General features: G+C 35.5%; 1 protein-coding gene across 2 annotated transcripts in view; it reads right to left on the minus strand.

Annotated features, from left to right (window-relative positions):
• Nucleotides 1–9,719, minus strand: part of si:dkey-237i9.1 (SEC14-like protein 1) — a 109,584-nt gene extending 99,865 nt beyond the window's left edge. The window contains exons 1-2 of one of the 2 annotated variants that reach the window (XM_026213988.1): nucleotides 9,404–9,719; nucleotides 8,021–8,110 (exon numbers count right to left, since the gene is read on the minus strand). In XM_026213988.1, the coding sequence (XP_026069773.1) occupies nucleotides 8,021–8,083 (63 nt within the window). In that variant the 5' untranslated portion in view covers nucleotides 8,084–8,110; nucleotides 9,404–9,719. Of the gene's footprint in view, nucleotides 1–8,020; nucleotides 8,111–9,327; nucleotides 9,347–9,403 lie in introns of those variants that run through there. The other variant, XM_026213989.1, reaches the window with a different exon arrangement.
• Nucleotides 9,720–15,313: the final 5,594 nt, after the last annotated feature.

A 15,313-nucleotide genomic window follows, 5' to 3' on the forward strand; every position in this document is an offset into this window, starting at 1 on the left:
TAGCAAATCTTTAAAACGGTCAAAATGACTGCCTTGGTAGTTCTAGTGTTATACAACTTTCCCGCAATCGGTTCTATGGGCTGCCATAGACTTGCGGCAGAAGAAAAAGGTAGAATAATAATAAGAATAATCCTAACGGATACAATAGGTAGAGCCCGACCGATATATCGGCCGGCCGATATTATCGGCCGATATGAGCTAATTGCATTTAAATCGGAATCGGCGTTTATAACGGCAGATGAAACATGAGAAACGGTCTCATATTCTTCACTCATGTTATGAGTGTTGCATAGTTTGCCCACCAGAGGGCGGTCTGCAGCTCCAGAGTTGCAACAGCGCCAGAAATCCACAAAGAAGAAAGCGATCAGCCAAGCCACCCAGGTGAGTCTGTCGTTCGTCATGTGAAATGATTGTAGATTTAGTTCATACACTGTATATAAAAACGGTGTGGTAGTTCTAGTTAACGGTCCTATCATTATCACTTCTAAATATTCTGTAACATCACTTACAGCCGCTAATGCATTGCTATATTAGATTAGCCACAAAGCTAATACCATGTTTATCAGTGGAAGAGCGCGAACGTTAATAAGAGGTCGAACTATAAAGTTAGCGTTTAGTGCTTATTCTATTGCGGTGTGTTTTTCCCACATAATGACCGCGTAATGGGCCTTTCACACAGGACGCGGTATGCACAGCGCTTGGCCGCTGGGTTTAGCGTTGCCCTTCAGATACAACGCGATTTGCCCTGCTCTGCGCTATGGCGTAGGCGGAGTTTTAAAAACTTTTAGCGGGAGCTCTTTCATAGTCTGTTGTTCCTCTTTTCGGTCAGCAGGTCAGCAACATGTATCTGTCCCGTTGTAAGAAGCGAGCGATAGCGCTAGTCCTGCTGATGAGAATTAAGAGAGAAGCAAGGAAGAAGAGGCTACCCTCAGGCCCAGGGAACAATTTGGTGAATTCAGGCTGGTTACGTTACTCTAACGCTAATATAGCTTCCTTTTTAGCAGGCCCCTTAAATGCTTGCTATTAACTTGTTTGAAGGTGGTTCTTCTCAAAATTGACAGCGGTGTGTTCATGGCACTAACGTTAACCATTTTGATTCAGACTGCACAAAGAGAAGAGGAGAAGATATACGGGTCCGTTGTGAATGTGTCTGTGAGAGCAAATATAGTGTAGTTACAGTAACTACAGTAGGTGCGTCAGAAATGATTAAATCAGAGGGGACATGTAAATAAATGTGAGCTGAACAAGCGCTTTTTTCTTTTCTTTTTTTTTCTTACATATTGTTTCAAAGCAGCTTTACAGACATAACAGGAAAATGTTGAAATAATATTGTTAAATATAAGGAGGTTAATACCTATTGCTTGACAAATAAAAAAAAATATATATATATTTCTCATTTTTGCCTATGTAGGAGATCCCTGTTTATTATTATTATAATTCTAATGATGACATGAGTAATGATACATGGTGATATTATTAATACACATGCTTATTCTTTCTATGTCTCTCTTTCTGCCCTACAGATGGCTGAAAAAGGTGAATGATGTAGCAGCAAAAGTGTGGGACTACTTCTGCAAATACTTTAACTTTAACTTTAGTATTATAATTTATTTACAGTACACACACAGACTGTTAAAATCAGCTTCAACTGGAAGAAAGTAAAAGTGTTAAATGTTTAAAATCAGACTGTTTTTTGATCGTTAAAAAATATATACTTTTGATGTGCAATTGTTTAGTGATTGAGACCGTAATCTAAGGCTTTTTTTTACATAAATCCCTTCTGGAAAATGGTTTATACAGCCCACATACATAGAACAGGCAGATATTTTGCCATTGAATGTTATGTAAGTGCAGCTTATAGAAAATGGGTCTAATATCCAGTTTATTTTCAAAATCAAAATATCGGCTTATAAATCGGCTCTTTTCGAGTTAATATCGGCATCGGCCCCCAAAAATCCATATCGGTCGGGCTCTAACAATAGGTGCCTACACACCTTCGGTGTGTGGCCCCTAATAATTTATGTTGTAATGCATATGCAAAATGTGAATTAATATTCATATTCAAGTGTTTGTGCAAAAAATATTAACATTATAAATGCTTTTTATTCGTTGAACAAGTTTTTTGTATTTTCTAGTTGGGGAACAGACACAGTCTCTATAGTGTGATATCTATGTAAAATAGTCTCTATGTGCCAAGAATTAACTGATTTCTATTGCGTGAGGTGGCCAGCGGACAGAGAGTTCAGCCAGTCTGTCTGCTTCCTGACCCGGGCCCCCATTAGTCAAGTATAAACTCTAAGACTATGTGCCATATTTCTAGAGAGAAGAGCAGAACCACCCCAGGAGGTGTGGAGGTCTCTTTTCAACAGGTCAGGTCTGCCTCAAAGGCTTGTCCAGTTGTCTATAAAGCCTATGTTATTCTGCGGGCACCACTTAGACATCCAGCCATTGAGTGATGACAGTCTGCTATGCATCTCATCACCACGGTAAGCAGGGAGGGGACCAGAGCATATTACGGTGTCTGACATCTTACTTGCAAGTTCACACACCTCTTTCATGTTATGTTTAGTGATCTCTGACTGGCGAAGTCAAACATCATTAGCGCCGGCATGAACAACAATCTTACTGTAATTATGTTTAGCATAAGCCAGCACTTTTAAATTTACCTAGATGTCAGGCGCTCTGGCTCCCGGTAAACATTTGACTATGGTGGCTGGTTTCTCTATATTCACGTTCCATACAATAGAATGGCCAATAATTACAGCACTTTCATCAGGTTTCTCAGTGGGTGCATCACTGATTGGGGAAAACCTGTTTAACGTTTTGATTGGAACAGAAGAGCGGTGTTTTGACCCGCGACTATGCCGCCTCACTGTCACCAAGTTGCCTTGCTGCGGGGCTCTGTTGCCGGAATAGCAGGAGAAGCCATTACTCACACCGTGCTTGATGAAATATTATTACCACAGTTGTTTGATGAACTTGTGAAAAACCAGAGAGAGTAGCGAGAGAGAGCATAGGAGAAAAGAAAACAGCGATAGACATGAATGGAAACGCTAATGACAAGCTAACGAGTGCTAACGCGATGCAGGTGCACTGCACTCACGGATTTAAAATAAAAGTGAATGATCAAATTAATCAGATTAGATTGATAATATCAGAAATATGATGGGAATTAAGTAATATTTTATAATTTTATCTCGTGTTAAACATGGTGTCACGTGCATGTCAATATGAATATGCATGGAAATGAAATGCAGATGAGGTTATGCATAGTAAAACAAGGTGTTGCAAGCTCCATATATGGTTATTGCGTGGAGGAAACAAGGTGGAGATGCACGTACACACAATCTTCCCCTGACGGATTTATAAAGATATTTTTGTGTAGGTTCTGGCTTTTGTGCCTACGTACACTTTTAGGATGAAATCTACGGAGAGTTTTATAAATGAGACCCCTGGACTGTTGCCCAGTGGTCCAAAGTCCTCTTTTCAGATGAGATCAAGTTTTACATTTTATTTGGAAACCAAGATCCAAGAGTCTAAAGGGGAGGAGAAGCTCATATCCCAAGCTGCTTGAAGTCGAGTAATAAGCTTCCACAGTCTGTGATGATTTGTGGTGCAATGTCTTCTGCTGGTGTTGGTCCATTGTGTTTTTTTGAAAAACCAAAGTCACTGCACCAATTTACCCGTTGAATTACCTAAATAAATGAACTTTTCCAAAACATTCTAATTTGAGATGCACCTTTATATAAATTATATAATATTCATATATATGAAATATTCACACTAATAAAAATTAGGGATGTGCAACGAAATTTTTTTTTTTTTTTGATTGGTTATGGCAGCACGTTGGGCGGCGCTCTGATCTCTGATTTGTTGGGTTCCCACTTGATGCCTCAAAAGACGTAAGAAGACAGATAATCATGGCCTCAAAGTCACGTATGGCTGGCTTCCCTTTGAGAAGAACTATACAATTAAAGTAAGCTGTGTAGCGTCAAGCTGTCACACAAATCTACAACAAATACAATGCGCTATCATCTAAAATGTGTACATAAAATATCTGGCGATAACAGAGCGGCAACTCAGACGAGCATTGAATCACCTGCCGTAAGACCTAAATGCAACGCAGGCAGAACCGAGAAGACGACAAAGCTGTTCGCTGAAATGGTGGTGAAAGATTTGCTGCACATTAGTTTCAGGGACAGAGAAGGTTTACTTGTCCAGTGGTAACTGGCTGTTCCTGCAACATCTGTTCCAGCAGAGCGAATTTATTCCACTAAATGTGAACAGGCTGAGCACTCGGCTCTCATCTGAGCACGTAGACCGCCTTATGTTTTTTAATAGACATTTGAATGTTTCACCGGTCGTGGTAAATATAATATCCATTTTTTTTAAATAATATTATTATTTTAGTTTTGAGTTTTAGCCATAGTTAAAATATCTAGGCTATTGGTCTCTGTTTTATACCTTATAATAGTTGTTTGGTTAAACTTGGTGAACTTTTTTCTTATCTTTTAAAAACTACGTTTCACCGCTGGATCAAAATATGTTGCTAAAGTTATACTGGAAGACAATATTTTGTAAAAAAAAAAATGCAGTTGAATAAAGTAGCTAAAAAAGAAAAAGTATCTTTGTGTGTTAATTTTTAAATCAAATAATGAAATGGTCTTTATAAAATAAAAATGCACTGATATATTTGTAGTCTAATTACATTAAACATATTCGTACAGATGACGAAATCAAAATTATTTGTTTGTCATAGTTTTTATCTATAGCCTATTTTAAATCGTATTCAATTATTTAGCAATAATCAGTGATTTCCATGCTGTTAAATAATATTTTGGTTGATCAGAATGTGCAAATTGAATACAAAATATTAGAATACATAAAAAAAAAAAACAATAGTGTGAATTTATTGTACTTTCGTGTTCGTAAAAGTGTCCGTAAAAGTGTCTGACTAGTGCCTGATTAATTAACATGAACATTTATGCTGAAATCGCTGCATATCAGCGATTCGTTTCATGCTCATTTAAGCAATGCCCGATAATGATATTGCTCTTAAATGTTTTATTTTTCTATTATTATTGTTATTATTTTATTATTGATGTTATAATAATTCAGCCAAGCTTTTTTTCCGTCATATTTGTGGGCATAATGCAATTCATATGTCTTCGAAAACGCGCAGGTGGTTTATGGAAAATAAAACTTAATTACAACTATTACACTTAATAACGTAGATAAAAATATAGCACAAATCTGCCATACATTTATAATGAGAACTTTATAGGAATCTATAGTAAAATCTGTCCTTGCCCATCTTTCAGCGCGCTGTCATTAAAACGCATCAGAGCTTGCGCTCTCTCTCTCTCTCTCTCTCTCTCTCTCTCTCTCTCCAACGCATAACTTAGCATTCTATTGTGCTTATACAAGTTTTAATGTTACGTCTGATATGTATCTCAGTTATCTGATTTATCATAGGATGTGTCATAGAATTTGCTTCCGTTTATTGGTATAATCACCTCATGCAGATATTTCTTACTCCTTTATTAATAACATTGCTTCATCATAATCATAATCTAACCTGTCCTAATCATGTGTTCATGTTTTCATAAACAGATTTTCATGTCAGATTTGTATTTTTATTTGTATTTTTTCATTTTCATAACAATCTTCAGATTTTTTTTTCATTATATACATTATGGCCATGCCCCACCGCCGCATAAGCCCCACCCCCGATTAATCGATTAATTGTTTTTGAAACCTATCGATGATCGAAATGAGAAATTTCCCAAAATGCCCATCCCTAATAAAAATGCTGTATAGATGTACAGAATGCTGTAAAAAAAATTGCACACAAGGTTTTTCATTTTATCTTACATCTAAAAGTTAGATGTAAGATGTATCCTTCTTTCCGTACACTCTCTGTAATTATATTAAAGTAAAAGAGGTGATCGGACATACAATTCGCTCCACGCTGCCACACAGGCAGATACAGTGATCTGTATCACACCAGATTAAAGAGTTCCAAAACACTATTTATTGTATGAATTTGGTGATAAAATACGAATACGAAAGCAGAAAATTGATGTTTCCTATCAGAAGTAACAAAGCTTATTGTGATTATTGGAAGGGAATAGGTCTCTGTTCTTTCTTTGGAGCTGCTCCCTGTGTTTAGTGGCCTATTTATCACACCACAGACATGTCCATGAGCAAGATCGCCTAATTCACAAATCCCTCGAGCACCCACAGCTATTTTAGACAGCAGTAATGTGCGCATGAACAGAAAGCATACAGCTGCATTTGGGTGTCATCTCAAGGTCTTCAGAATAATTATGTGAATTAAACCCATATTATTGGAGAGCAGAACCAAACCGGAGCTGGAATGTTGGAAATATCAAATGGTATCAGGACCTAGTAGCAATACTGTGATTAAAACCAGAACTGTTTTTATCCATACTGAAAATAAAATTATTTAAAAATAAACATGGTATCTTGGATTTTTATAATAAAATAATTAAAAAAAAAAAAATATATATATATATATATATATATATATATATATATATATATATATATATATATATATATATATATATATATATATATATATATATATACACGCAGTATATATATAAAATTAATCTAGTGTATTCTGAGATCGCCTTCTTGGAGTCAACAGTTTAATTACCTACATTTACACACCAAAAGCAAAATGAATAAGCTATAGGATATGCAAACTCATGTCCATACAATATAGAGAGCTGCCATTCTGGATAAAAGAAGAACAGGAGAAACAAGAGTAACTTATTTCAGTAATAACCTTTAAAAAAAATAAATACGGATTTCACCAAATCAGCAGCAGAGATGGACATGTGTAGCTCAAATTTTATATGCTGGTAAAAAATGAAACATTCATTGCAGAAAAAAAAATGTTGCCAAGTAAATGTTCTTATTTAATGTGAGTAACTACATAAGAATCCATTGTTTCTATTCAAATACTTAACACTAAATATTTGAATTTGGTGAGAAAGGACCTTTGCTGCCTCCATAGATTTTTGGAACATAGCAACAGCCTAATTGAAAAATCTATTATATTTAGATTTTTGCAGATTAATTTATTCAACTTTTGATAAGAAAGAGTTGTCTAATAAAGCAAAAAAAAAAAACTTAGCTCTCTGCACTTTCTGTTTTTCAGACAACAAATTATTATCAACAAGCTCATTGCTGCCATCAGAGCAATTAAGCAGGCGAAGAAACACTCCACTAAGCTGCTCTGACATGTTTTGCTACTAAAGTTAAGATAACAACACTGTTAACTGGTTATTTAATGTGGAAAACTATGAAAGTGGGGTATTAACCAACAGCATGAAAGGCTGTTATTTCAAAGTATAATGGAAGCTGGCACTGTCCACTGTCACTTCCGGTGCTTGATTGTGCCTTGTGTATTTATTTAGTAACATATTTTTTCTGTCATAAGTCTCGTCTCTAACTTTTAGCTCCGTGTAACCCATGTCAAAAAAAAAAGTTTTTTGTTTGGGATCTGGGGATAATTATTTCTATATGTTTTGTATATAGCTTTGACTACAAACAGAAACAGACTCAACTGAATAACAGGCTACGTTAACTCTTTATTTCTGTGTAAAAAATTTAAATCCTGATAAATTAATTAATTATGATGAATGTATCACTTATTATGTTAAAACATTGATGCTTTTGGATTTTAATATTTAACAAAGCATGCAAACAAATGGCCGTTTTTATCATGTTCGTTTTGTGATCGCACTAGTTTCAGTGACTTATTTCTTATTAGTTCTCTGATAACTTCTCTTTGTTGGTGAAATTTTGTTGCACAACGTTGTTCCTGAGAGGCGTGTGAAGGACGGGTTTTAGTGAAGCACAGCAGAGCTTCTGGCCCGAAGTTGGAAGGCTATTAGCCCCGGCTCAACAGTGGAAAAGCGGCTATTGTATTATTATTGTGTGGCCACAATAATAAAGTGCTATTGAGTCTGCGGTTCACACTTACTGCCATGACCAGTTCAAAAGGATGTTTGTACACCCTCACTGGGGACTGATACTTCTGCACCATGGTGGAGCCTACAATGGCGCTGGCAACCTAAAAAGAAAAAAAGCCAGAAAAAGCAAATCAAACATTCCATCTTATGTAATAAACCCTGCAGATTTGCCCTGATTTCCCAGAATCAGTAATATTATATAACACATGTAAACAAGCACAGTATATGGAAACACATCAATTTCTATAAGCTAATACTTACATTTGAGCAAAGAATGCTAGAATATTATTATTTAATATGTAATGAGAAAATTGTCTTAGTGGCGTGTTGGAAGGAAACAAATTTCAGAAATGTCCTGTTAAGGCAATTTTATGTTGATTTTGTTGCCTGATAATACACACAGATGTCAGAATAAGAAAATCTTGTCCGTCCCAGTAAAAAAACAAGTTAAATGTTATAACTGCAAACCTACCTTCCCAAAGCTAACACAAACAGACTTGTGATTTGTTATTTCTATGGCATGTACTATGTGGATATCTTATTGGGAATGCAAGAAATACTTCCCTGAATCAAGGTAACGTTACATCGTCTTTTACAGATAACAAGGGAAGAGTACGACTGGTATTTCATGAAGCAGAAAAAACACACTACCCAATGATGAACTAAAACAGCTATATTAACGTTAGTGTCAATAATATCATATACCATAAAAACACAATGCTCTAGTACAATAAATGCTGCTCTCACTTAATAAAATCGATCAATAAATAAAGCCCATTCATTTGAATTACACTGACATTAAACTGGACGAAACTCTATATACTGGCATGTTTTGGGTGTGATCTGTGTAAAACAAAATGACAGCGACATACAATAATCATAACTCAACCTGCGTTGTCTAAACCGAGAAACAATTTATCATTACATCATACCAGTCATAAATTGTCTCTCAGAATAGACTGCTTGTTTCTCCACATTTAAAACTTTTATGTTATGAATATCGTCTCAGCTCTGTAGTTAATGAAATTAGCCGGATAGCACACCCAATACCGTATCTTAACGTCCCTCACTTTAAACTCAAACACAAAACTACTTTGATTTATTTCTTTAAAAATGTATTTAACACCTCTATAATTTAATATATCGTAATTAAAATAAGGCGCATGCATTCGTTAACGAGAATTATTAGAGACGGCTAACGTGCTAACTGTTAGCTAACAGTTAGCAAACAGAATTAGCGAGTTTAGCGGTGATCTGCCGGTTGAAAATAATATAACGTTACATTTTTACATTTTTCAAACAATATCTAATTTCATACCGATTTGTAGAAGTGCTTGAAACGGCTTGTTTTTTTTTTTTTTGTCAACGTAACGTTACTTTGTAAATGTACTTACTGAAACAAAATATGAGGAAATGAAAACAGATAATTCGTAGCAGAATAAAAAACTGTAGGTTTAGTTGTTCGAATTTGTGGGTTCTGAAATATCCATGACTGAGATGATCTCTCTGAATCAAAACCCAGCAGTGATTCCGATTAAACCAAGTCCGGTATCACGTCCGCTGCTGCTGAATCTGCCCCATCAGACACTGACTGGCCGCAGTGAAGAGAAAAACACTGCTCCGCCTCTTTGTCTCAGTATTTTTCCAAACAGTCTAGTTTTCTGTCACGTTAGTTGTCATCGCCACCACGCGGCTGTCCGAAAAACAAAAACCACAAGAAAATTAACTTCCGCAATACATGAAAAAAAAAAAACGAATAAAGCTTCGTTTTCCGATTTTCAAATTTGTGCTAATATATATTTAAAAAAAAAAACGGATAACAAAGCGTGTGTAAGGTCCGTGTACGTTTTGATAGTTTGTTTTCCAATTTGAAATGAAATAAGCAGAAACGAGAAAACGGCCCCTTTATTCGTTTTTCGTTTTTTTGAAAAAAAACGAAAAACGAGATTTCGGCTTGATTTTTTGTTTTTTAGTTCAGAGACATAAAACGAATAAATGACTTCAAAATTCGTTTTCCACATGTGGGCGGTGCTAAGACGCCCCCTTCCGCCGATTGGTCAAGCAAATCTGAGCATGTTACGTCATCAGTTGTCGCTCAGGTCTGTTCAACAAAATAATAGTCCTCTAACGTTACTATGGCTACCGATTCTTACAGTTTTTCTCAGTCACTTTGGTGCATTTTTCAAAACAGAAATGAAATTTTCAAAACTACTTGTACAACCTCCACATCATCTAGTCATTAATACACATCATAAAACCAGTTTCTCATTCTTTTGAACAAGTTGCGATTGCTATTGTACATTCATGCAATTGATTACGCACATTTATCTGCGGTTTCCTACATTATCAGTTGCTAATGTCATGTTGCTCAAAATGTATTATACAGTTTTCTGTGCAATAGTCTTACCCCCCAAAACATCTAGTCTTTAGTTCATAGTATAAGTCATTAAATGCAAAATGGTTAATCTAGTTGTCATAAACTGCCAAGCACACTTTTTATTTGAATTTTTACACACTATTATTAGATGTTTTGTCAATTTGGCATGAATTGTGCAAGTGAATCTTGACTAATGAAGAGAATGTAGATGATAAACCAATGATAAACCATTTCTCTGAAATAGCTCAAAGGTTCATCTCATGAATCTTCAGTAGGAAAGCTTATACTGTATAGACAAAGGACAACACAAGAGTTACAAATTCTGAAAATGGAATTATTTTCATCTTTGTTCCCATATTTCCTTTTCTATATCACAATGGCATTGTAAAAGTATTTTTTATTTTTTTTATTTTTTTGGTCAGACCACTAGTAAAAGTGTAACTGGGAATTCTATCCAGTCTCTTTCAATCAACATCCCACAAACAGTAATGTGTAAATGTGTAGTTTTGAAATGGATATATGGCATACGTAAGCATATGGCATACTGTTCAATACAGTAGTTTACATCAGAACATCCCTCCACTGTTAAATTGACAACATGACTAAGCAATTTGACTGTCTTATCCGTAAACTATGACACAAGGACTTGTCATTCTGATGGCACTGACATGTTCATTGACACAGATATTTATTTTTGAGAGATGAACTAAGGATTTTGAGCAAGAGACTGGCTTTTGCAGGTCATCCATTGTGTTTTGATATTTGTACGAGTTGTTTTGAGAAATGCACTTACTGTTTTGCAAATCTCAAGAATGATTAGAGAAATGTACCAAAGCGACTGAGAAAAACTGTAAACTGTGCAGGGCAGGTCCTGTTGGGCTTTCTTCTGTGCAACTTTACGCGTTTTACAGAAATCTTTACATCAGAAATATTAAATATTAGTCTGCCACCAGCCCGTTTTAATTAGCGGTGCGGAGTTAAATCTGTGTGTTGAAGCTGCGCTAGACAGCGCCGAGCGGGAGAGGATCAATGACCAGTGTTCGGTCAGCAGTCAGAACTTGGGTACCGATGATGATGAAATACATTTTTACTGAAAATGACCCGCGAGTATGATTGACAGGACGATAGCGGAGACAATTAGAAGCGCAATATAACGTCTGTAAAAAAAAAAAAAAAAAAAAAAATATATATATATTCATATAAGTGACTTTGTCTTTGTTTTTAATAAAATAATTTTGAACCACAAACCGAGCCTTCGTTTTAAAGGGCGATTTGCAAATATATTTTATTTATTTGTTATAATATGGGTATTTTATGTCACCCGTCTTATTAGTTTGATTATAGTAGGCTTTACGCGATTTTCTTTTTATTATTGTACTATTTTACTGTTGTTTTTTAATTAACAATATATCATAACAACTTAAAAAGATCAAAATCTGCAGAAGATATTAACAAATAACATTGGTGTTGTCATAAGGCTAAATAGGCAAAACACATCTGCTTTACAGTGTGATGGAAATAAACTTTTCTTAAAGCGTGTTGTATGTCACCACAGCTTTATTGGCACCCTTCTATATGTGTTGTATACTGTAATAGACAATTATCCTGCAAAATGATGAGTTTTGGTAAAATAAAAATAAAAAAATCATTGCGATCATATGTCAAATTGTGTTTTGAAATTTAAATAAACAACGTAAGAGGCTTCAGGCTGTCTGATGAACTCTGTATGAACAAACACCCAGCTTTGCAGTATAGGTGGCACAGAAACAGCATCTATAAAAAATATTATAATATTATTATTATTATAATAATATAAATATATATATATATATATATATATATGTGTGTGTGTGTGTGTGTGTGTGTGTGTGTGTGTGTGTGTGTGTGTGTGTGTGTGTGTGTGTGTAAAAGCAGGAAGTCCAGTCCTGGCTGTATAATCAAACAATAAAACGAGAAACAATGAATGCCATCAAGAACATTTTTTTTTCCACAGGAACTTGATCCAGTTCACTTGTTAAAGGATACTCCACTTTAAAATAAATTCTGTCATCATATACTTGCTCTTATGTTTTTTTCAATCCTTTATGAATTTCTTTCTACTCTCAGTCCAGCCTCTCTCATTGTTAAACCATGGTTTATCACATGATCGACTACTGTAGGCCTAATCTCATTCGAGACCACTCTTCTTGTTCCTTGTCCTCCATTTCTGACTCGTCCTCTTCCTTCCCTTGCTCCCCTTCCAACTCCTCTTAGTCGAACTCATCCTCTGGCTCTCCCTCCAACTCCTCTTACTCTGTCTGCATTGTTTGCATCTATTGTCCAAAACCTATTACTTGACCTTTGGCCTATTTATAGGCCACTACTAAAGTTATGATTGGTTGTTGTTAAGTAAAGCAACAAGTGTCTGCACATGTGAGGAGTTAGTGTGAGGCACGGATGAATTAGTGTGGCATTTTGATTGGTTGTGTTTATAAAAGGAAATAAAGAAACTTCCTGTCAGATTTTTGTGTGTTGTATAGAAAATTGTGTGTCGTGTTTTGCAAAAAGTGTTTAACGAAATGAAAACTGAGTAAAAGGCCAAACATTTGTGTATGGTTTTGCAGATTTAGTGTGTGGTTCTGGTGTCTGAGTGTCTTTAGAAATTGGTTTTTAGAAATTGTGTGACAAGTAATAATTTTGTGTAAGCAGTTGAAAAAAAAACTGTAAGCATTTTAGAATATTCCCTTGCTTTGATAATAAATTCTTTGCTGAAATGTATTGGCTTGTGGCTGATCTGATTGATCATAAATGGGCAAGCAACCACAATTTTATCTTTTTTACAAAGTGTTGTTTTCATTTAATGTTTGCATTAGAGTTATTTAAATTAGTATTAAGCTTATTTAGATTAATTTTGTTTCTTACATCTGAAACTTATACTTGCATGATATTTTAATATACATCACAAAAATTTAAACTTGTCATTACCAAAGACAATTTTTTAAAACCTGTTCTTTATTGCAATACTATTAAAAAACTTGAACCTTAAGTAATTACTGTGATATGAAATTTTGATACTTGTACATGCCTATTACATAATTCACATTTAAACTTTGTTTTACCTGGAATCCGGTGAGCATTCCAGGACTGCACCACACGGTCAAGACAAACTGTAGTAACCTGACAAGATAGCGCAGACACGCAATAACGTTTCAGGTCATCTTCCATGTCCAGTTCCTCCTGGTTCACTAATTGCATCAGTGCCCCTTTCACTGGATAATTCACTCTGTTTTTTACTTCAGGACATATTCTTTAAATTGTGTGATTCTGTTTATTTAAAAGGAAAAAAAAGGAAAGCAATTAGACTAGCACAACAGCTACATACAGTTAAGGAAGTTAGTTTATTACATACAATCTTGGACCTCTAGAGCAGTGGATCTTAAATCTGGTTGCTTTAAGGAGGTATTTCTACCTGATTCTACATAGAAATTCTAATGTCGTCGTTGTGACCTACTTCAATCAGTTCATTGAAACATAAAACAGGGGAAAGCCGGTATAACCTAATTGAGTTACATTGACTTAACATACAATTTCCATTAATGCTTGCTCAGGATGGACACATTCGGCACGTGCACCTGCTCATGAGTTCAATCAAAGTGAAAATCGCAATTAACAGCAATACTCTTCAGCACAATGGTAACCACAAAATTTTATGACAGAAAAAATTGACAGAGTTGACACCCAATTAGATGTACAGTATCTGGAGTTGACCCTTTTCATTAACCATTTATGACAGTTAATGTGTCTGTCTCCCTTTTGCTATTTTTAGTTCAAGAACGTTTCCTCTAAAAATTGTAATGTTGAAAATCTTTGGATGTAAATTATTCTACAGCGCATTCAGGAAAATCTAACACTTTTGGCAAATATTATTTCATGATAGGCCCTGTTAATTATCACAGTAAATCTTACAGAGTACAGGCATATGTAATTGAATCAATCGACTGCCAATGCAAATGCCACAGGCCATGACTGTGTCAGAGTCAAGAATGCCTCCGATTTTGTAAATTACCTTCTATCATCTGTTAAAAGTCCCTTTCCTTATCAAATTACTGAAATTATGTTGATAAGATACATGTTCTTTTGTCTAATTAATATTATTATTATTATTAGAAAAGGGGGTTCCTAATGTTTTGGCTCATGGAGGATGCCAAAAGAGAGTGTCTGTGGATCTTTTGCCAAATGCAGTGGAGGCTGCAGACTGGTATGACCGTGAAGCAAGATCTTCATTGACACGAGTTTCAACTTTTGGGCAGAATCCATTTCAGTCAACAGAGGACCAGGTTGCTGTGGAGAGGCAGTTCTCTATGCAGTGTCCTGATATTGCATCTCTTTTTGAACGATGAGGGGGTGGTGTTGGCGCAGTAGATAAGACACATGCCTTTGGTGTGAGAGACCCGGGTTTGAATCCACTGTGAGACACAAATGTGTCCCTGAGCAAGACACTTTACCCCTAGTTGCTCCAGAGGCGTGCAACCTCTGATATATATAGCAATTGTAAGTCGCTTTGAATAAAAGCGTCAGCTAAATGTAAATGTAAATGAACGTGTTGTCAATTTCCAACAAGAAGAGTTCCAAAATGCTTTGAAAATACTAATTGATCTTTTTTGAATTCATGCTTAAGAAAGAAATTCATAAAGGATTGAAAAAAACATAAGAGCAAGTATATGATGACAGAATTTATTTTAAAGTGGAGTATCCTTTAACAAGTGAACTGGATCAAGTTCCTGTGGAATAAAAAATGTTCTTGATGGCATTCATTGTTTCTCGTTTTATTGTTTGATTATACAGCCAGGACTGGACTTCCTGCTTTTACACACACACACACACACACACACACACACACACACACACACACACACACACACACACACACACACACACACACACACAC

The sequence above is a fragment of the Carassius auratus genome, chromosome 31, assembly GCF_003368295.1.
Source record: "Carassius auratus strain Wakin chromosome 31, ASM336829v1, whole genome shotgun sequence".
Lineage (NCBI taxonomy): Eukaryota > Metazoa > Chordata > Actinopteri > Cypriniformes > Cyprinidae > Carassius > Carassius auratus.